This window comes from Athene cunicularia, assembly GCF_003259725.1.
Source record: "Athene cunicularia isolate RWA chromosome 3 unlocalized genomic scaffold, athCun1 chr3_part1, whole genome shotgun sequence".
Taxonomy (NCBI): Eukaryota; Metazoa; Chordata; class Aves; order Strigiformes; family Strigidae; genus Athene; species Athene cunicularia.
Genome location: NW_020799097.1, coordinates 22,322,455 through 22,345,153, shown reverse-complemented (window position 1 = coordinate 22,345,153; position 22,699 = coordinate 22,322,455). Strand labels below are relative to the sequence as shown.

At 37.8% G+C, this 22,699-nt stretch overlaps 1 protein-coding gene across 4 annotated transcripts in view; it reads right to left on the bottom strand.

The window, feature by feature from the left end:
• DLGAP2 (DLG associated protein 2) overlaps positions 1-22,699 on the bottom strand; it is a 312,584-nt gene that overhangs the window by 93,612 nt on the left and 196,273 nt on the right. For 2 of the 4 annotated variants that reach the window (XM_026845663.1, XM_026845662.1), the window contains one exon: positions 12,141-12,206. The exons of the other annotated variants lie outside the window; for them this stretch is intronic. In XM_026845663.1, the coding sequence (XP_026701464.1) occupies positions 12,141-12,206 (66 nt within the window). The remainder of the gene's footprint in view (positions 1-12,140; positions 12,207-22,699) is intronic. 4 annotated transcript variants of the gene reach the window in all.

Genomic DNA, 22,699 nt, shown 5'->3' with positions numbered 1-22,699 from the left:
TCTGCCATAGAGAGTAACTGATACTAGATGAAATCCCAAATTACTTATATGTGAATCATCTAAATTTATCATTTAAATTAGGTTTGGGCTATGCTTGGGACATCAAACTTGTTTCATGTCTTAGGCACCATTACTTCTTACAAACCATTTGAAAATCTTCAAGATTTTGCAGTATAATACCTAAATTTATCAAGTCATCTGTGTTTTGTACTGTTCAGTCAACTTTGTTCAGAAGGCCAGTTTCAGGGCTCGAAGAAACACTTGAGCTGTGGCTGAAGGATTTACTATATGGTACCAGTGTAATTGACCATGTGCTAGCTCTTGGACTGCCAGAAATGCAAAGAAAAATGTGTTAGCTTAAAATTCAGTTAAGTGACATGCTTTTCTAGCATTTGCAAAGGGCTAAAAGTGACTCTACAATCAATGTCCACAGCTCAGCTGATTCATAAAAATTCTTAAAGTTACAGTATTCATGTTTTATTCTCAATCCTTTAAAAAGAAATTTAAGATTTTGGTATAACAAAATAATACCAGATTTATCCAGTAATGCCAGATTGGACAGAAATTTTAGTCTATGTCTTGGAGATAATGATATCTGGAATAAAATGCAAGTTGCTTTGGTTTGTTGTTGTGGTTTTTTTTTTTTGTTTGTTTTTTTTTGTTTTTTTTTTTTTAACAGCAGCTCCTGTGTTTTCTTAGGGTAATGAAACTAAAGATGTAAAAGTAATTGAGGGTACTGATGTCTAGTTCCTTAAAGAAATTGCCACCATCAGAACCAAAGAACAGAAGGGAGACAGGAGAGCAAATAACCCAAAGCAGACAGAGGAATAGGAGCAAAGAAAAAATATATTCTGTGTGAGCACAGGAATGGTGTTTTTCTAGGCTTCATCAGAGCAAAATGGAATCTTTCCATTGATTTGAATGAGTAATCAGATAATACATAAAGACTGTGGGAGGGTTGGGGGAGGAGGTGGGACCTAGACCAAGACATAGGCTGTTATGTCAGAAAGAATCCACTCATTCCAAAATCCTGAAAATCCCCTAAAACTCTCCTTTTCAGAGACTATACAGATATAAGTCAACCTTTAACCTTGACAGGCAGAAGGATTTCTGCGTCCCTTCCTGTCTACCTCGACCCTTTCCATATTATGCCATGACCTTCCCTGCTTTTTTCCCCCTGTCTTGTCTTCTGGACTTTCTGATGCCAAAACTACTCCAAGCAGATGTTAGTTTGCCTGACTTCAGGGACTGGACACAACTTTTAGAACATTCAAGCTTCTTCCTTATGCCAGTATCAAGGGAAGAGAAGTTCAAGGAATAAGAATATTGTTTGAAATAATTAATTAGAATTAGTATTGATGTTCAAGGAGAGAAGGTCTAAAACCCTCTAAGCAATGAAAAATAAGGGCTGTGCATTTCTAGAGTTCCTGGAACACTGCTCTTTGCTAAAGAGAATCAATGCAAAAACACCGGAAACCTCTCTGACATTCAAAAGAAGTGCACGTCTCCACAAATCTTTTTGTACAAATCTTTTTGTGAGTTATGTATTGAAAGCAAGCTTTTGGAGCATAATAATAATTACTGGAACTAATAAATGGTGCCTGATTTTTTTATTTTTTAATTTTTTTTTTTCCCAAGGCACTTCTTTTTCTCTTGAGAAATTAATTTCAATTGCTTTCACCTTACAAGCCCATTGGCAAACTGCTTACCCATCTGAAACATTTGTGCTGTTTTCACTGGAGAAGAAACAGCTCTTTTGCATAGTGTAACCAGTAAAATGCATTGCTGAATATAGATACTGAATCTAGCTTTCAAAAACATGTGGTATAGAAAAAACAGACTGATGCATTATGCTGTTTCACTCAGTTCAATTAGTGCTGCAATGTATTATGAAATAAATATACTCACAGTCTAACCTATAAGTAATACAAATATTAAATAATGTAAACCCAAGTATATTAATCAAATAAGTACATATTAAATATTAAAATGCATAAATAAAACATTTTAGCTGGAGATTTGTCTGCCCAAGGACTGCAGTAAGTAGCATTAATGAGCACTGTTTCCTCATTAACTTGTTATAGTATTCTTCTGGTTTATTCTAACCAGGGATTGAGAAGCATGACTAACCTGACAAGCGCAAGGAAGAAATTCTGGAGGTGCCTTAAGCTGCTATTCTAGTCTCATGAGATTTCCAATCTATTTATGTAGCACAACACCTTGTATAAAATTTACATAAAATTGCAAAGATTGGGTGACTACCAGACTTTAACCTCCAACTTTAGAAGATGACTTGTATTTTCCGTTACACTGAGTTGATGGTTTTCCATTGCGTGCAGCGCATTCACCTATCTGTGAATTCTTATCTAACATCTCAGGCTGCTTATCTGAAATGTTAAACTTTGAGGGGTAGCTTCCCCTCAAAAATAAGTATTATCAACCCTCTCAGAACTATTGCAATAAGGTACTTGCTCAGTATCCTTGCTCAGTCAAATGAGAGAACTAGGCAGTTCTGAGGACCTAAAGCCAAGCACCAAAATGCCCAAGGCTCTCACACAAACACTAGTTTTAGGCTACACGTGGATTCCTGTCTCGTTCTGACACTTAAACCTGAAAATGAAATACCTCTCTATTCCAGATCCTGCATGGTCCTTGTGGGAGGCACATACGCTGTGTTTATACTAGTAGACTAAACAGAGCTAGAAGATGTGATCAGTCTATACAGTGAAACCATTGCCATCATAGTTTTATACTGTGTAAATAGGACTCTTCCAACAAGAAGGAAGGACTCTTCCTTCGAGAACAACATGGGCCAAAGATTGTTACAAATATGCTGTCTGAATGTGGTTTTATTCTGGAGTGTGAGAAACTGGCATGATTCATCAGCCTTAAGTACATATCTAAAAAATGTCAGATGAATACCACCCTTCGTGTACATATTTATCTCTGCTGACTACAGCAAAAGCTGTGGGATGACAAGTTCCAGTGCAGAAAAGTACATCATAAATATATAAATGTAGGTGATCTGAGGCACATGTCTAATGCTAAAACATGGAAATGATTTGACAGCCCAAGCTAATAAGCAAGGGTAAGATGGTTTTTAATAACTCCTGCGTTAGATAAAAATGGCCATGCAAATGCTATTCCTAAAACAGCATCAGTGACCAGAATGTTCCAGTTTGGAGGAAAGTCAGAAAACCCAAAGGGAGAAGCAGGGAGCACATGGAGTGCTTCCATTTATGCAGTATAGTCACAGTTTCGAGCACTGACACAGATATCTGCAGGTGGAAAAAATATTTGATGGTACCCAATTGTATTGTTCAGCACAACTATTCTCTGACTTCAGCTCCATCCATTTTTCAAATACAGATTAGTAGACTGACAACATCCCAAGGGATTTACTTCTGAGATAAATAAACATGATCAGAGAAAAGGGTATGTACTAAAAGAAGTACAGAATAACTGTCCATGAGCAAGAACGGGATCCTTCAGCTGGCGGAGTGGGAGGTGGGGGTATTGAATTTCAGGGGACACATCGTACAATATACTGGGAGGAAGAAAAGCACAGAGAACTGTGATCACTGTAGAAAGTTGTGACCAGGGACATGTTAAAGTAGGCTTACAACACTGACTGCTTGGCATGGAGAATAAGGCATGCCATATGTGAAAAAGGAGAAATGTGGAAACAGTGTTTGAGGAATGATGACATCCAACATCTTAAGAGTGGAAGAATGGTCCCTTGGACTGTATAGGGAGGATGAGAGGCACAGCACTGTGACCATGTCATGACAAAGGACAGGACAGAAAACCATGAGAGGTAATATGGGATCTGCAAGATGCTCCAGGGTTTGGAGTGGAGGGATGCAGGGAGTCCTCAGGATGGTGCAAAATTAACTTCCATTGACTTGAAGTGCATGATGTCCTAGTATTGAGTGGTATGTAGCACACAGACACACAGTTGGAAGTACATTGACACTGTTCACCTTTTCAACAGTGCTGTGACAGAAGTCCACAAAATGGTTTATGAGTAACATTTTTTCACAGAATCTGTATGAACAGTGAAGCTTTTCAAAAACATATAAAGTATAAGATTAGATTGACCTAAACTAGCTAACATGTAAACTTTCTTCTGGAGAAATATAGCTGTATGGAGTCAATTGGGGCTTCATTATGTGAATACTATTGAAGAAGTGGTTATAATGCTTTCAAATACAGACCAGAAAAGTTAGCCCAACACTGTTAAACTTTTGTTCCTTATTCTGCCTGGTTTTCTGGACTTCTTTTCCTAAAGAAGAAAATTTTGCTGCTTGCAGTTACTAGGTCAAATACAGGACACCATCAGTTTCCCTCAGTGTTGTTAAAACTGCAGCAATTTTCTGAGCAATTAAAGGAAGACAAAGTAATTGGGTCTTACAGGTCAAAGATATACACAGGAATCTACACAGCTCTAGAAGTAAAAGGGAAATCCTTGTCATGACAAATCTCCCGTTAACTTCACTGGAGTCAGGGTTAGTTCTAAACATTTGCTGAGAAAAGTTCTTGGTCAGTTTACCTATGCAAGCTGGTATCACTGCGGGAGGATCACCTCTAATCAGGGCTATATTTCACATAAAGCACAATTCATGCTCGACTGGAATAAATGTGTTAGAAGCTTGGAAGGGTCCCTAGTCAGGAAAACAATGGTATGGAAGGCTGAAACTGGTTTTGCTGAAATATTGCCATTGATAGCACAGGGGCCAAGATTTAATCCCAAGGATCCAAACCACTTGGACCAACTATTCAGCTGAATGGAACTATCAAATCTCCAGGTTTCTTTTCTAATAAGAGATACTTATAATTGATTCTGAAATGAAAATCAAACAAAAGAAATAATGCTGATATTTATGAACTTCTTCCTCAGATTATTTTTTTTTGCCTAGTGTTTCTGGAACTCTTCTGAATATGTCCTTTATTTATGATGATATATCATGGAGGAAGTTTACCATCCTCTGTAATACTGAGGGAGCTGCAAGAGCTAATGCTTCTATATCCAAGCAAAAATATTTCTTATACATTCCTCCTAACTTGCCTTTTATTATTTCTTCAAGACATGGACATATTTTAAATATTTTGCTTATTTACAGAGTGCTCTTCTGGGAAAAAAATAATCTAAGCATTAATTCTCAAAAGCATTGATTATTGCCACAGAACATATGACTGTGCAATTTAAAATACCTTTTGATTTCAAAATACTCTTTTCTTTTTTGTTTAAACTTTCAATACAGCTTTTAAATTGCAGAACTGGAAAAAAAAGATTTGATTTTCTGTTTGCTTCAGCATCAGTTCTTTGCAGCCTTTTGATTCACCAGAAATTTCAGAAGTTGAGCCTTGGTTTGACCCAAAACAATTATTTCTTTTACTTTTTGGAGTTCATCATTATCTGCTCAGCTTTACACCCTTGGCACTACCTCTTGCTGCTTTGTCATTGTATTGTGAACTTTTCTGCTCAGCTCAACCCACTGAGATGGAGGAGGTCTCATCCTGATTTTCCTATGGGGTGCAGGAAGAAACAGCAGCCTGGTGACAAGTTCTTTTAAACCTGTTGCCATAGTAACAGGCAGAAAATCTCCCTCTTTCTATAACCTTCAGACTGGGAATTTTTCAAATCAGGGTGCTATCTCTTTTCTGCCTGGCTGAGCTCTTTTTTGAGTCTGTTAGAAACATTGCAAATATTAGTTACCTTTTCCCACAACCATTAGCACCCAGATTTTCCAGGTGTCAGTGAAGGGTCAAAATGCAAACCCTGCTCCTGAGATGAGGTGGTGGTGTAAGGACCCACACCCTTGGCAAGTTTGAGATAGGGCATCTTAATATGATGCTGTCTGATTATTTATGAAGAGAAACGACTTTGTAAAAAAGGTGCAAAAAACCAAATGGAATTGCACAAGAAATTCACGATGAAAGGTGTCAACTGAACTCACCAGTGAAAGCCTGGACTGTATTAGCAATATTTGGTGGGGCTTATCCTGCTGCTCTACTTACACTAGTGCATATCCCCTTAGGAAGACAGACTGAATCAGTGAGTTTCATGGCCAGCACTGTAAGAGACTGCCATGGTCATTGTACCTCCACGCTGAAAGTACCCCCACCATCCTGGTTGTGCCGATACAAATTGTCCTGCCCTCAATGGAGCCTACTCAACCTATAATGAACATGGAGGTAGAGCATGGTAACTTTTTTCTGGGGAAATGGAGAGCACGTAATTTAAGCTGCCCATCATGGGAATACATTTAGAAGGCTGCACTTTTTATCCTTTTGAAAAAAGACAATACAGAGAAGACACTTAGTGAAGAAGACAGGCATGGCAAAGAAGCCAGATGAGTCAGCCTTTCGTCTCCATTGCAGCCGTCGCACTCTCTGTGGGAAAGTAAATGCTGCAGATCAATTATGCACCCAGGTGCTACAGAGGTCAGTGGGCCATGAGGGAGAGGAAGACAACCCTCCCGTGCTAACATCCCACATCCCAAATATGGAACTCAAGCTGTTTCTCCCCAATTCTTCCCTCTCTTCCTTGGAAAGGTCTTTTGTTCATTCCAGGGCAGACACTGGAATCAGTAGTCTAGATGTGGTCTAACAACGGGATGAAGCTTCCCAATTTGGAAAAACATATTTCCCCTGCAACTGAACTTAGAAGCCTCCTTGGCTAGACATCCCTGTCAGAACGCACAAATCATTTAGAACAAAAATTTTTGCTTCTTAGCAAAGTAACAAATGTGTAAGCCCCTTTGTATTCTGTAGTAGAAATGGATGAATAATTCATAACAAATAAGCTATTTGATTAATCTTGCATTCTTACAAATATCTTCTCTTGTTTGTGAATTGACCTTGGGTCTAATGGGATTTCTGCAGAGCTATCTGGTATTATGAGGTGTTTCATTTTTAGAAGTAGCTTCTGGTCTGCAGATTGTTAGTAAGCATTTGTTGCTAACAGCCTATAATTAAAATGCAGGATAGTTAGCATGTTTTTATATGATACTCAGGCCATATGATATGATTTTGTTCTGTGACAAAGTAATTCACAGAATAAGCTCTAATTAAAGCATAACTAAATAAGCATAATTAAAAGGAATTTAAAGTTTAAAATTTATTTTCTGAAAAACGTTCCTCATTATTCCATTAACATTTTCTGTGGCCTTGATCATCACATCAGTAAACTACACTGCAGTTGCTGTGTACAGGAAAAAGAAGGATTTGAAGTAAATTGTTTAAAGGTATGATGGAATTAAAAAAAAAAAAAAAAAGGCTATTTTTTGCAGTATCTGTTCAGCTAGTCCCAATAAGCAAATAAAACAGTAACACTGAGACATATTGGGGCATCTCATATTTAAAACCTCTTGTAAGTTTAAAAGACTTTTATATCTCCACATCAAACCACCTGTTTACATATCTCTATCATACGGAAGAAAGATAGTCCTGTGGTTAGAGGATTAACTTGAGAAATCTGCAGTCAGATTTCCTGTCCAGCCATGAATTTTTTATGATCCAGGGTAAGGCCATGGAAAGCGATGACAGCGGCCACAGAGAAGCTTGACCTTGCCTCACTGGGTTAAAGATAACCTTTGTGGATGTCTCTTGTATACTGCAGTTTCACATAGCCCATGAATAAAAGTAACTTCTGTACCTCAGGGCTAGTGTCAGAAAGCAGGGAAACATTCAGTCTCTGGGATAATACCCATCTAAGAATTTAAAATAAAGTGTTTGTTACTGTGCCTGTTAATTAGTGGTGTCACTGTAGCAGTTTATTCTGTGTGGCCAAGCCTTGTGCCTGACTGAAGCCCCACCAGCCCGTCAGTATCTGCAGCTGTTTAACCATGGCTGGATGCTCTGGGGGAAGGTTGACTGAGGCAAGGATCTGGCACAGAGGAAAGCCAAGCACCCACTGCCAAACCCTTGTCTGTCCTTGGGAAGAATTTCCTGTCATGCCTGTTATATGAAGCTAAACCCCACGAAAAGTGCAAAGGGTTCAGACGCTGACTGCACTGAGAAAGGAAGGCTGGATCATTAGGTATAAAGACAGACAGACTGGAAAGTCAGTCCTTTTTTATTTTTTTTTATTTCAAGAATGGCTATATCCTTTATTCCTTTCAACACATAAGGTCATAAAAGCATGATCATGCAATCAACAGTGATTGAATAACCATGAGTTACTGTCTGACACTTGAACCATAACAATTAATCAAAAGCATGAATGCAACAACTATGAAATAAAAACACATTTATGTAACCTGCCTTTAAACTCCCTTACAGTTTACTTTGCAATTGGGGCAGGCTAAGAGCATTATTAGTAACTGCAACCTGTTTCATACGTTTTAACCTTTTTCTTAACATCAACTCAATATCCTTTCCTGAAGAGAGAACAGTAATTTACTGAAACAAAAAGCCTTTATTGCAAGTTCTCTTTCTTTGCTTAGCATCAGAAGCTGATAGGTGTTAAAGTTGTGTAAAATATGTTTAGATACCTATAAAAAAGAGTTAAAATATTTTTTCAATTTTTTTTTTTTTTTTTTTTTTTTTCATGTACTATCTATTAAAATCTATATTTAAGGAAAAGTTCATCCCATCTTCCCTGTTCACATTTCTTTTACTATTTGAATGACATTTAAACATGGCACATTTTCCTATGTTTCTTGTTAAGATTGCACTATTTGTTTTTGACACCAAAGCAAATGCTGCTTTACCCTATACATGCCTAAAGTAAATAAGACTCTGAGAAGTTTCCAGATGCATAGAAAAGAGTAGTTTCATAAAATGTTTATCGTCTAACACATTAACATTGTTCAGGTTTTATAAGCACCAGCTAGAAGAAACCTTGAGATTGGAAGTACTCCAATTTCCATGAGTCTTAGAGCAAGCTGCTTGAGATCACGCATGTCAGATCTCTTGCTCCTACCACCATGCCCTGCTACCTTTATCAGGTTGCTTATTTGAGACATTCATAGTGAAAAGAATAGGAATTTTTGGTGTGAGTGTGAATCCTGTAACCATGACAATACTTATCACCCTGAACACTCTTAATAAATAAATGATAACAGAAAAGCTCTGAAATATTGTTCTTGAGAACAGACTATGAATGCTTAGGTAAGCTTTTTTTTAAGGAATCCATTGCATTTCTGCCTGTTTTAACTAATGAGGTCTTTTATAGAATCAATAATGTAAAAGAGCTGAGATCAGTCCCACCCCTTGATACCTTTTCCCAATTAAGGCAGCGGATTATTGTATTAATAATATTATTTAGTGACTATTCAGCATTTTCACTCTGGTGAGATACTGTGCAAACATTAATTAATCTCCACCAAAGCCCTGAAACCTCACTGGGAAATATTAAACCCATTTTACAAATAAGGGCCTGGAGCCAGAGATTCTTCAGTACCAGAGAGATTGTAACTTGAAGCTTCTTGGGACAGTGAGCAGGTACAAGAGTCTAGAATAATGAATGGCCCTGCAGTTAAAGCTAACTTAAAGAATATAATCTCTACTCTGCCTTGACTTGGGGCAATCATTTTGCTTCTCAAGGAAAGACCTTTCTGTGTTTTTTTCAGGAATGAATATCTCTATCAGTGCTTCAGACTGAGGCTGTTCATACAAAATAATTACACAGTTGTGGGATGAGGAGAGAGAGAGAGCGAGCCCATTTCCATAGCCCAGTGATTAGAGTATCCACACAGATCCAGATTTCCCTCCAATTAGTATTTAACTTAATACACATGCAACAGCAAGAAAAAGTGGAGTCTGAAAAAGATCTAATAGTTTGTAGCTTTTTCACTAATGTTATGTTGAGTTCATCGATTTGAACTCAAATCTTCAAGTAACAGAACATAACACAGGGGGACAGACAGACAGACAGATAGATCCCAGATGTCTGTAGAGATGTTAACCACTACCACATCTGTAACTATAGAGCTTGTCCACTCTGAACTTAACTGACTACCCCAAAACTTTTAAAAAAGTATTTCAAATTTCCACCTTTCATAGTGTGCTCATTCTTGTTTTACAGTGATTCCTTCTAAGGGAGAATGGGACATCGTATGTTTTTACAATACTGATGGTACCCAGTCTACATAGTTTGGCAACTAAGTCAGGAGGTCAGGATTTCCTTCGGAAAATGCTGAAGACTTCCACCTCTCTCCACTCATTACCTAACGATCTTTGTTACTTATTTTCAGAGGATGCTAATAGGGACCCAAGATTTAGGAAAAGGGCAGATCTTTCCTTGCTTTTAGCATGTTTGTTTGGTTTTTTTTTGTTTGGTTTGTTTTGTTTTGTTTTGTTTTTGTTTTTGTTTTTTTCCCTCTGGTCATAAATAGCTGAATTTTTTGAAAGCAGCTTAGTTTCTTTGTAGTCGGGTTGAAATTTTACTCTTTTTTTTTCTTTCCTGTTTTTAGTCTGTTGACAAATTCCCTGCCTTCTTCCTAATCAGGATGCTGGGTGATTGATCGGTTTAGCACATCTTTGTGTTAATCTTTGATTACCTGTTTCATATGAGGGTCCTTACTCCTGTAAATACATGACATTTAATGCCATTGACTTATACATCTGGCTTCAGAAATCCTGCAGTTCTTTCTCAACCAAATGGGAAGGAGAACAGTTTTAACATACTTCTAGGGCATGATTCATCTCACCCTAAGTTAAGCTTCTAAAGTAGGCCAAGTCTGCTATGTCCTAGAAAAGTCTATCACTCTTAATTGACTCTAAAGGAAGTTCAGATATCTATAGTTTAGACATCTACATCAGAATTACTTTCCAACTGTTAGATGAGATGAATTCTAACTCAGGGCATCTGAACTCCTTCCTGTGTGCTGTGAAATGAGACAGCAGGGTGAAAAAAGCCCAAACGTCCAAGAAGATGTGCTCATTCCATGACTCCTCCATAGGATTCACTTGTGAGATTCCTAGGGAGCCTCATGTTTAACCATAACTCCTCTCTTACACTATATTAATTAAGGCAGAAACTGCCTGAAGGCTCTTCAGTCTCTTTCATAACACATCCTTCTGTCTGATCTTTGGAACGTATCCTGTAGGGTTTTTTTTACTTGTTTTTTAATATTAAAAAAGTCCAATAATATACATATTTTTACACTAAATGTTTATGGTACTCCCTAACTTGAGTGTAACTCAGTGGCAACACTACTTGTTTTAAAAAATCTCTGTTCTAAGAGATTATTTAAACATAATGACATCCCCTGCCTGAATTCGTGCTCCTTGCTCAAATTGTTTGGGTTTGTCCCTTAATATAGCAACTATGATTTATCCTCCTATCAATGTGCAACAATAAGGTCAGGGTAAGAGTTTATAATATTCTTGTCAAATACAAAAATATCCGAAGAACACAAAATAAACTGTTGCAATGTATTAACATGAGCATATGCATAAAAGGAGAAAAATTACAGTTACACTAACTTCTGAAATGTAAGTATGCTCACTTTGAATAAAGGGAGCTTTAACTGGGAAACACACAGAAATCACTTTCCATATTTCTCTTCCAAAACCAACCACATAGAGTAATTGCATATAAATCAAAATTTTGATGGATTTCACATAAACCAGTGGCAATCTGAATATGAAATTCCAGGAACATAAATTCAGTTTTGCAATCTAAAAGGTATAAATCTGGCTACACTGAAGCCAGTGGGACATTTTACTATTAACTTTGTGAGACAGATATCAAGATTTCACCCATGGGCTCTGTGAGTTTCTGATTTCTCCTTGCTTCTGTTATTTGTTTAAATTTAAAAGATAATATCAAAAACTCTTTCTGCAATTATTATGTTTTCTAAGGGGTAAGACAAAAAGAAGAAAGTTGATAATTTCTTTGATGAACAACTTCTTTTCAATTATTTGTTGCCTGGATGTTAACCCAAATCTGATGTTTTTCTGCTTTTAATTCTCTAACCTTATATAGTAGGTGAGAAATTCCCGGAAGGATTGGACTGAGAGGTTTTTGGCCACTCTCATTATCATGGTCTGGTGCCATGCCTGGTGTGGACTCTGTGGCTGCAGAAAGGCTGTACCACAGAGCAGCCTCCTGCCTCCTCACCGCCATGGCTGCGCCCAGCCTCTGGATGTACAAGTAGTACAAGTTATCTGAGAGATCATATATGTACCTAGCTCCTCCTCTGGCGTCCCTGGAAAACTGAAGCTCGACTTGAGCAGATCGCCACCCTCTTCTTCTGAAAAGACAGAAACAAAGTAGCTATTTAATAACTCTGATATTTTTGTATACCCAGACATAAACTCTCCACTAGTTTTTAAATCCACTCGGTGATACTTATTACCATTCCGTATCTGATACTGTGAAGCTGTTGAGGTGAAATTATCTGCAGTATCTATCCCTCTTTGACAGTTGTTCTGGCGTTCTTCTATATTTTTTTGTTTTAATTTTGTCAGATGTTTTTACATCACTAGTATCATAATATTCGTAAATGATTTTTTAACATCCTTTGCATTCTTCTTTTCATCTTTGCTGCATTGAATTCTACTGCCTTTTAGCCCTATATATTTATTCCAGGAAGAATCATTAATGTCAGCCTTCCTGTTGTACCTTTAGCACTTCCCACTTCTGATGATAATAATGCCACTCATGATTCTCAGGCCACTTTCTTTACATTTTATTCACAGCCATTTCAATTCTGCAGTTCTGAACTCTGATAACGCTGTGCTGGTGACTCTCTCCTATCAATAACATTTGCTTTTGTGCCAGAGACAACTTCTGTAATTCTGGAAAAGTACTTAAGCTCAGATGGTATGTCTACGCTGTATGAATGCAGTGACATAGGCAGAAACCTACTGAATGGCCCGAGTGCAGCCTTTAGCTACCCTGCCTGTATCACTTTCAGAATTGCAGCTTGTTGCCTCTGCATTGCGCTATTGTTATGCTGTCATACAAATTAACTTGGACTTGGCATGTAGCTCAGATATTTCTAACATGGAGCTGCATATGGAAGACTGTCAGTAACACTTCCTTAAGGTACAAGATTGGCTGGAGAATACATATATTAGGATGCGAAATATCACAGTAATGTGTTTCATGCAAGTACACAATACCGGGTTTTTTTTAAATGTTTTTGCCCTTTTATCCATATTTGCTGGAGTCTCAGTTGAGTGGAAGTTGAGTATAGACAGCCTTCCACTGTACTCTTTCTTACTATCTGTGCCTGTTACAAGCACAGACACCTCAAAAGAACAGTGAAAAAATGGAGTACCCCGTAGCCTCTCACTATACGTTCAACCAGCAATACTTCAGAGAAAGACAAAATCAGGTATTGCAGACCATGTTTCTGTAGTGCACAACCAAGGACTGATGACTTTTAAAGAACTCACATCAGTTAATGTTCCTCATATCCTCAGGCAGGTATTCCTGTAAGTTTGAACCAACTCAGACTTTTCTCAAGAGTACCTCAATCCCTGTATCAGACAAGCTGGTTTTTTTTGGGTGGGTGGGTTGTTTTTGTGGGTTTTTTTTGTTTGTTTTGGGTTTTTTTTGTGGTTCAGCTTACAACAGGCACACTGTTTTGCCTGTTTCAATGTTCCATTTAACAAACACATGCATTTTCTATATTTCTTGGTCTTGGTTGCACCTTATTAGTACCATGATTTTTTCCCAATTATGTCACAGCAAGCAAAATAAGTTATTATACTCATGTGGATTCTCTCAAACAATTGTTCCTGATTTTGACAATTCATGAGGTTAAGAATATACAACTGATAACAATGGGTAGCATAGCACAGGTACTGCATAGAAAATAAGTCCTGAGGATGTTAAGAATGTTGAATAAGCTGAGCTGTCAAATAAACATCTTGTTTATAAACTCAATTGTTAAATAAACTCACTGCTAAAATACAGCCTACTAGAGGTCTCGTTAAGTGATGGATAAAGAGTCATACACAATATAAAAAATGACTGACATATGAATTTAAATTAAATTTCATTTGGAGAGGTAATGGACAAGTCTAATTAAATAAAAGCACAAATTAGGCAGTTTCCATGGAGACTTTGCTCACATGATCTGCCTATATTGTATAACTCATATGCCTGTCCTCTAATTTGGCTGCACAGGAGTAAGGAATCAAATGAAAGTTATTACAAGAATATTCTGAAGAATCCTTAAATTCATACAAAAAACTAGGAGATCTTACTGTTAACTTCATAATAAAGAAGTTTTATATTGAAACACTAGCTTTGTATTTTTGCAAAAAGCTATTAATTTATTCCAAAGTTATATCATGTACATATTTTAGAAACACTTATAAAATGATCCAAAGAAAATAAAATGTATGACATTATTTCTCCCTTGCAAGAAGACAGCATTATTCTTACAAGCTCTGCCCAAAACTAGACTAAAATTTTAGAGGTAGACTAAACTAGCCTAATACATTTATGGGTTTGGCATGATTGAGAAAAAAAGAAGAAAATAAATTTCCTTTTCAAAATGAAAGGGAAAGGTTATGCAATGGGATCCATAAGTCAGATTCTGATTGTACTGTAAGAATTCCTGTGCAAATTTGGACAATTCACTTAATCTCTTTCTGCCTCAATTATCCATCAGAATTAGGATTAGAATTAATTTATTTCTTGTAGCTATCCTACATGAATACAGTTTTTAGTGTCAGTGAGCCTGTTGTCTAGAAGAGCCTACAGAGAGCACAAAAAAGTTAGAATTTTCATCCTGCAAAAAAGCTGTAATCTGTTTTGAATAGGGTCCACTGCAAATGTTTCAAAGGAACTTAGAATTCCTTTGTGATTCCCTTAGGCTTATGAATCTGCATGAAGGATATGAGCAGCTCTTAGTGATTAGTTTACTTCCTAAGCAGGAGGACTTCTTATTTCTTTGTATTTTATGAATATACCTAGTCACATCACTAATTCATTGCTTAGACTGTCTTTTCAAAAAGCTACTGTCAGTTCCTTCAGCCCTTGAAGAGATTCAATTTTTGTGTTCTACATTTATGATGCATAAATTAATCTAAAGTCTCAGTGGCTCTTGCAGTATTATAAAAATCTTTGTGTGAGGTTGAACTGTATTTCGAAATCATATTATTCCTTCAGCAACAGACATACATGGTCTTTGTTTATTCAGCTTTCATTTTTCCTAGAAATTACCATTTTTATTATTGACCATAGAAAGGAAAAGCAGATTCTTCATTCATGAGCGCAGCAGCAAACTTCATATCTCATGGTAATGAAGTCAGGCAGATTATCACAGAATTCTTGTGCATGCCAGTGTCATAAACTGCATGCACTCATATTATGTCATTCACCTCCTCTGTCTCACAGATCCATAGCATTTCAGCTCTCCCTTTACTCAAGATGGGCCTACTGGTAGAATGTCCTGCACCAATGGACACAGAAGAAAATGGTAGTCTTAGCATGGAATGTTTTGATTCACAATGAATTGCAAACAAAGAGATTTTGAAAATAGGATCATTTACAATTTAAGGTTTTAAACAATGCACAGAACACTGTCCACAGACAAGGGACACAATTATTATTTAAAATCACTTCTCAATATGCATATAAACTACTGCATCACAGACTAGTCTAAATAGAAAGCAAAAACCTGCCTCTGAAACTGAAACTAAAAAATAGTGGGAAAAGTCTTCACTCTCAAAATAGTGACAAAAATGATAGGCTTTAAAAGTGCAGAGATGTCTGCTTGTGTGAAAGCTGAATGCATAGTGAAGTGATGCTGTGATCTGCATAAATAGGAGAGCACAAACTGTCATTTACATCTACACTCATTTTCTTTTTTAAAAATGTGATGGATTTGTCATGCATTCCAGTGCAACACTGCACAGACGACACTCAAGACTGTGAGAGGTACCTTTCACAGTTGAAGTTCTCCAGAGTTAAGCTTGGAAACACAGGGAGATATTGCTGAGCTGGAACCAGCTTGACAGATCCAGACAGCTCATTCAACCCTGAGGCTACTACATGTACTGTGGGAAATTATATGGGCTAGCACCAGAGACCAAGCTGGCATGGTATAGCTTTTGTCCTCAGAACAGGACGGATGTCTGTCAGGAGTGCGCCCTGGCTTTTGATGTTCCTTACCCTGCTAAGGAGACATTACCTAAGGAAGTGCTGGTTGGCATGGGCCAAATCTGGGCAAGGGCACACACTGTGGTAGGGGTGAATGCTGCCATTGCTCAGGCATGTGGTGTGTTCCTGATGAGCTGAGGGACCTTACCACCTTCTGCTCCATTTTCTCTGTCTAGAGAATAGGTTACAGTCCAGTGTAAATCCAAATTAAAACTGCTGAAGGCCACAGAATTACATTGGTGTAAAACTTGAGTAAAGCAGATGCAGCTAATCTCTTGGGGGTCACTACTGAATTATGCCCGAGCTGCATTTGGTACTGGATTGTGGGTCAGTAGGATGTCACTTTGTGTTCTGGGTCAGGGAAGTGAGGTTTCTGTGTGAGCTAACGGACACATGGTCTCTTCTTATCCTGTTCCTGTCCGACTGTGCTCTAAGAGAGCACTTGGACAGTCACTTCACAGAAACCATCTGGTATCGCTGCTTTTCCTCAGTTCAATAATCACTTTACCCATTCTTCAAATTTTATCGTTTCAGTTTTAACCTCTTGATCTACTACTCTCTGAGCCTGATCTATCAGTTTAAATTCTTTTTTCTCACCTGCAAAATCTTGCACAAAGATATGCCTTTATGTTGTCCCTCATATTTTATGCACTCATTCTGCCCTTAATAACCAGGCATGACGTTTCCGTCTCCTAATCATACTCTTTCCATAACTTATCCATCCACAAAATAGGCCCCAGCCTCAGTGGACTTGTTGCTCACATACTTTAAAAGGCTTACATCAGCAAGATTTACAATCAATTAACTGCCTTCTCCATCACAATACAAGAGTAAGACTGAACTACATCTGATATTGAACTTCTCTGTTCATTGGATTTTAATTTATTTATTATTGGCTTGCTCTAGACCTCCCAATGATTTTTTTTTTCTACATGTGCTTTTCTTTCAGCCTGTAAACTCCTTATGGTAGCTGTTGTTCTTTTAGTTCTGTTTTATATAGCACCTGGCATATTAGCTCTGACAACAGATGAGAGAAAACACAGGCCCTAAAATGTCTGGATTAAACAGCAGGTGCAACTTCACTTGATCACATAATTACAGAGCATAAAATGTGTCCAGAGTATGAATACAGGTCTCTCACCACATCACTCCATGATCTGAGAAAACTAAATCCTGTACCTCCAAGTCCGCTAGCCTGCTATCTGATTAAACTATTTCTTGCAGGTGGCCTTTGACTCTAGCCAAATATATTCCCAGTCTGCTAAAGGGTATGTATCACTGAGAACTGTCATTAGGCTGATCCTGACCAAATGCATGCATGACTGGGTGCTGTTATGGCCCCCTCAGCCTTCCTGGGAGACAGCTAACTGCCTTGGTTTGGACCTTTCTCAAGTGGACAAAACCACTTGCGGCAAATCTATTCCTTTTCTCACCTGATCGATAAGAAGTTATACCCAATCAATATTACAACATCTGTGTAGTAAATCAGGCATGGCAAAGGCCCATTATTTGGCCATGATGCCAACTGGCGTGGTCTAGCATATCTTCAAGAACAGCTGTCTCCATCCAAACTGTTTGGGAATTGTTCCTTGCCCATTCTAACTCCCTAGTCAAGCCTCAAAATTACCTGGTCCAGTAAAAATGAGTTGGCCAAGCTTAAAAATAAGACAGGGAACTCTTTAACCAACATTACAAATACTCACATTCCTATTTGTTGGGCCTTTGTCCTGGAACTGTTTAACTTACTACTGCAGATGTAGCCTAGGTGGCAGTATTGTCAAATACAATATTCTTGTGTGTTGCTATTGTCTTGTGTATTGCTGATAGCATGTTGGTAAGCAACAAATACACAGAAGCACAGCAGGTCTGGGAAAACTCTGATTGAAGTAAAAATTATAGATGATAGTAGGAGATTTAAGGTTATTGAGGTTTCCTTTGCAAGAGGCCTGTGTGAAAAGTATTAACAGTAAGAGGAAGTCATTGTTTAATTAAGTTGCTTTTTTTTTTTTTTTCTCATCTCACCCTCTCTTCTTTTGTTCTTATTTTTTCTCACACATGCACATAAAAGTGTTCCTGATGGATCTGGGAAAGATCTGTTCATCCCAGTATGCTGGCTTCAGCACTGGCCCAAAATGGATGCTGCAGAAAACAGGGCAAATACATAGATAGCCTAGAATACTTTTCCAACTTCCCGCAATCAGCACTTAAGGGACTTCCTGAGTTGGAAGTTTAATCTAGACCATCGTTTTTAATAGCCAGCAATGGATTTATCCTCTACGGATTCATCTAATCTTCTCTGAGCCCATTTATACTGATAGCCTCTACTGCATCCTGTGCCAATGCACCTCACAATTTAATTATGCTTTATTTGAAAAAGAATTTCCTTTTTGTTTGTTTATCAGGATGCCTGATAATTTTATTAGGTGCCTCTAGTTCTTTGGTTGTGAAAAATAATGGATCATCGATCCCTATTCACTATGTCCATTTCATTTATAATTGTGCGGACATTTACCATATCCCTGCCTCAGTCCTCTCTTTTGCAAACTGATGAATCAATTGGTTTAGTATTTTATTATGGCAAAGCTGTTCTAAATCTTTCATCATCCTTTTCACTCTTATCTATACATTTTTGTTACTCTGCTATGCCATTTACAGGCACAGCAGCCAGAAATTCAAACAGCTTTATAGCATGGGTTTTTCTAGTGTATGATATGGTTCTCTGCTTTTTTTTTTTCTATTTTTAAAAAATAATTTCATCTGCCCATTTCATAACTCAGAGAATTCATTATTCATATTAAGTTGTGCCCAAGAGAGACAATTTGTTTGGCTTTCTAAACACAAACACATTTCTCTTTTATATTACGCTAACAAATATTGAAGAATCCCAGCATTTTACTTAAGTCAGGTCACTACCAAGACTCCAATCCAATCAATCACCCTCCCCACCCCCTGAAGATCAGGACTGAGGAATTTCTGATCTCTTGCTCTCATCCAGTCTGTCTACTTTTATATAGCATAATTCCAGGTCGTGGGACTGTGAAACCAGGCTTCAGCTATCAGAGAGTGTAGCCAGGCACACAGCCTATTAAATCAAGGAGAGGAAGCTGGCTGCATCCCTCAAGTCCTATCTTGGAAAAAGCATAAAATGGAATATATTGTAGGGGGTCACAGAAACTGTCAGGGGTCATCTTGGTCTTGGCAGCACCAATTCCTGCCTCCTAGGTTTTGGCAACTGAAAATCATCCACAAAACACAGGTTGCCTTAGCAATATTGTGGTGATCACCCTGACAGGCTTTGGTTCTCCACAGCAGCCTTTTCCAAGCCAGCTGGGGTTGTTTTGCTCCTTGGAAACCTTTCTGAAATGCCTTATCCCTTTCACCCCAGAGATCTACAAGTTCGTCTTCCCTGCCCCTCTTCAAGCAATAAATGCAAAAGGGTGCAGGATAATGCTGTGGAGTGTTAATGCAGATTCACTTTTCAGTCATTCTAGAATTTAAATGACTAATTCAGTTAAATAACTCAATCTCTCCTTATCAAAATTAACAAATGACTGCAAGCAAAAAGAGCGAGCCAGTGATAACACATTATGTTCAGACACAGCTCCGTGTGATCATGCACTTCAAACAGCCTAGAAAATACCTAAAAGCCCTTTCTTCCTCAATTTTTCACAGCTGAATGACTGTGTCAATCTCCTGAATGAGCCATTTACCTTTTAATGCTTTTCAGGATCTGTGAGAGGAATTCCAAATCTTCTATAATAAAAAGTGGGAATATTAAAGATTATATTAGCTAATCATTGTGAGTAATGACCCTTATTCTGTGAGCCTAAGACTTCTGGATACCCCAGAAAAACCTTTAGCTCTCTCTCCTACAGCTCTTCAGAATCCATCTTTTTCCTCCCCCCAGGTAAAATGCAACAATTGCCTTTTGTATGGATTCATCTTCCACCTGCTGTGACAGCTCTTGGAGGGACTTGCAGCTGCTTTCACAGTGGACACTTGAGGAGGTACAAGAAGTGTATCTTGGGTCTTAGCAGAGAGTGTATAGAAAATGCGAGTCAGGAACACAGAATGATTTTGCACAGCTGCAAAGGCTTAACTGTGGTGTCAGAGAAGTAAAATACTTACTGACTCTATTAAAATACCTGAAGAAATTGTATGAAAACATACTTAAAAAGAGACCAAAGTGAGGAAGAATGCCAGGACAAAGTGTAGGGCAAAGTCCAGTAGTGAGAGAGGAGTATACAAGTCAGAAAACTTAGCTTACACCTTTCCTAGAATACACAAAAAATGTCCCTGGATTTCCCTCGTTTGTAACGTGAAAACAAAGGATGTTTGTCTTAGTGGATGAGTGTAGATATTTAACGATCTTTCTATCTATCTATCTCACATATTCATGGAAAATGGAACAGACATTTAGGAAAAATAAACTAGATAAAATTAGTCTTTTCAATATATTTAAAATGTACTTTGATGAAAAGCATTTCTTTAAGACTCTCCTTAAAAATGACTGCGATTTCTAATGTTAAACTATTTTTGACAGAACATGGGTTTTGTAACCTTTCCATTTTCAGGTTACAAATAAGATATGCTCACACTATATTTACTCTATTATTTGGTGAAAACCACAATCTGATCCGCAACAATTACTGCTAGCGGGTCATGGTATCCTGTTATTACAGCTTTGTTTTATGGTAGGACGAAAGGTCTGAGCACTATCCCCATCTTTCAGATGTTCAATAAATAAGATCTTTTAAAATTAGAGAACTGCATTTGTTACACTGATCTACTACCATGGTAGGAGAGATTCAGTATGAAAAACCTTTGACTCCACTGGGCTGTGAGGGCAAAGTCAGCAGTTCCCTTGAAAACTGAAATTAGCTATTAGTAGCTGCAGCCATGAAAACCTTCAATAAGGCCTTTTGACATTAGGAGATGAAGCTCTATATTACACGAGATGGGATGCGTATGGGTTTTTCTGTATGTGAAAGGCTGAAAGGAGAGCAGAGGGAGGACTCAAATATATTAATTCCTACACAAGCTAATTTTGGTGAGGATTTCTGTGAACACTGAAATGCTGGGGTGGTATGACTGACAGCTGATGGGATTTTTTTATTTAGTAAATATGATTACATAAAATATAATATGTAGCTTCCTTTTGGCAATTTAAGCAGATATGGAATGCCAGTACATTTTAAATGAGCCATTTTTCCCTCTCAAAAATATCAATAGCCACAATAAGGTTTCTTCCTAGAAAGAATCACAGGTCTGGAGCAGATTGTCCTATGATTTCATCATTCTGTAGATACTGCAGAAGTTATGCTTAGTGGCTCAGATCCATCTCTCAGACCTAATGTATTTTCCAGTGATTGGTCATTAGTTCCTACAGTCCGTTCCCACCGTCCTGTCCCCTCACTCCATGCACTTGCAATGCAAGTCTTGCTTTCTCATCTGATTCCTTTCATCTTTCTCATCTTTAACCTGCTTCTTTGTCCCATATCTCTCCTTTTCCATCTCCTTCAGAGATCTGCTTTATTTTTTTCCTTCTTTTTCCTTTTAACCCTCCCCCACAAGTCTCTCCTTTCTTTTCTTCCCCCTCTTCATCCAAGGTGATCCATAATACTATTGAGGTGCAAGTAACATGTCACAGGTTAAAGCCCACCTGAAGATTTAATGCATGCATGTGTAGTCCCAACTGTATGCTCTACTGAGGTATTTATACCACAAGGTCTTTAATGAAGGACTGCAAGTAATTTGAATGAGCAAAGAACCTTTTTTCCCTTCTTATAGCAATTTTCAACTACAAAGTAAAAAACTTCCAACTTAGAATTGATTTAAGATTAATAAAATTGTTAAGTGTGAATCTAAAATGAAAGAAACTGCTATACTTTCAAAATAATTCCATAGAGTTTTGACCTCTTCACAAATTAAAAGAGATCTGAAGCAACACATGTTCAAGATGGAAAAATAACTTCTAAAAATGTCAAACCAGGGTGCTTCAGCAATTGAAAAACTTTGCTTTCTCCCTTCATTTTTACTTAAAGAAGGAATTTCTTTGGAAGTGACCAATAAACAGCTTCAGGAAGGTTGTGCTTTACAAATAAAAGGCTTCTGCCAGCTACCTCAGCACAGAGAGCTTTCTCACTAATGCATTTGTTTAGCATGCTGCACAGTGGGTGCAACCCTCCTCAGGTCCTTTCTGGTTGCTCTAGAAACCATGTAATATATAGCACATATTTCTGTGACTGCTTAGGATACACAGAGACACTGACATGTTACATTTCAAAATCAATTACACCAGGGCTGAGGTGGACTGTTTGTTGGTTGTGACATTCAACTGCAATCTGTGCAGCTATTGGGTTATTTGGACTTTCCCCATGACACAAACAGAAAAGAAGGTGAGGGAGAACCAATTCTCTATGTGGCCAGTGAAATCGGAAAGCCGAATAACAAGGTTTCTGTTGCGGAGTGGGCAGAATCAATATTTAGGATGTTGCAAAAAGGTGTGCAGATGCTTGGCCAGTTCCTAATCCTAAATTTTGCTGGATTGATCTCACTAAAAGAGATTAATTTTTTATTTCCCAAGCATAGGTTTTTCACTGAAGCACCCTGGAGCCTGGGCAC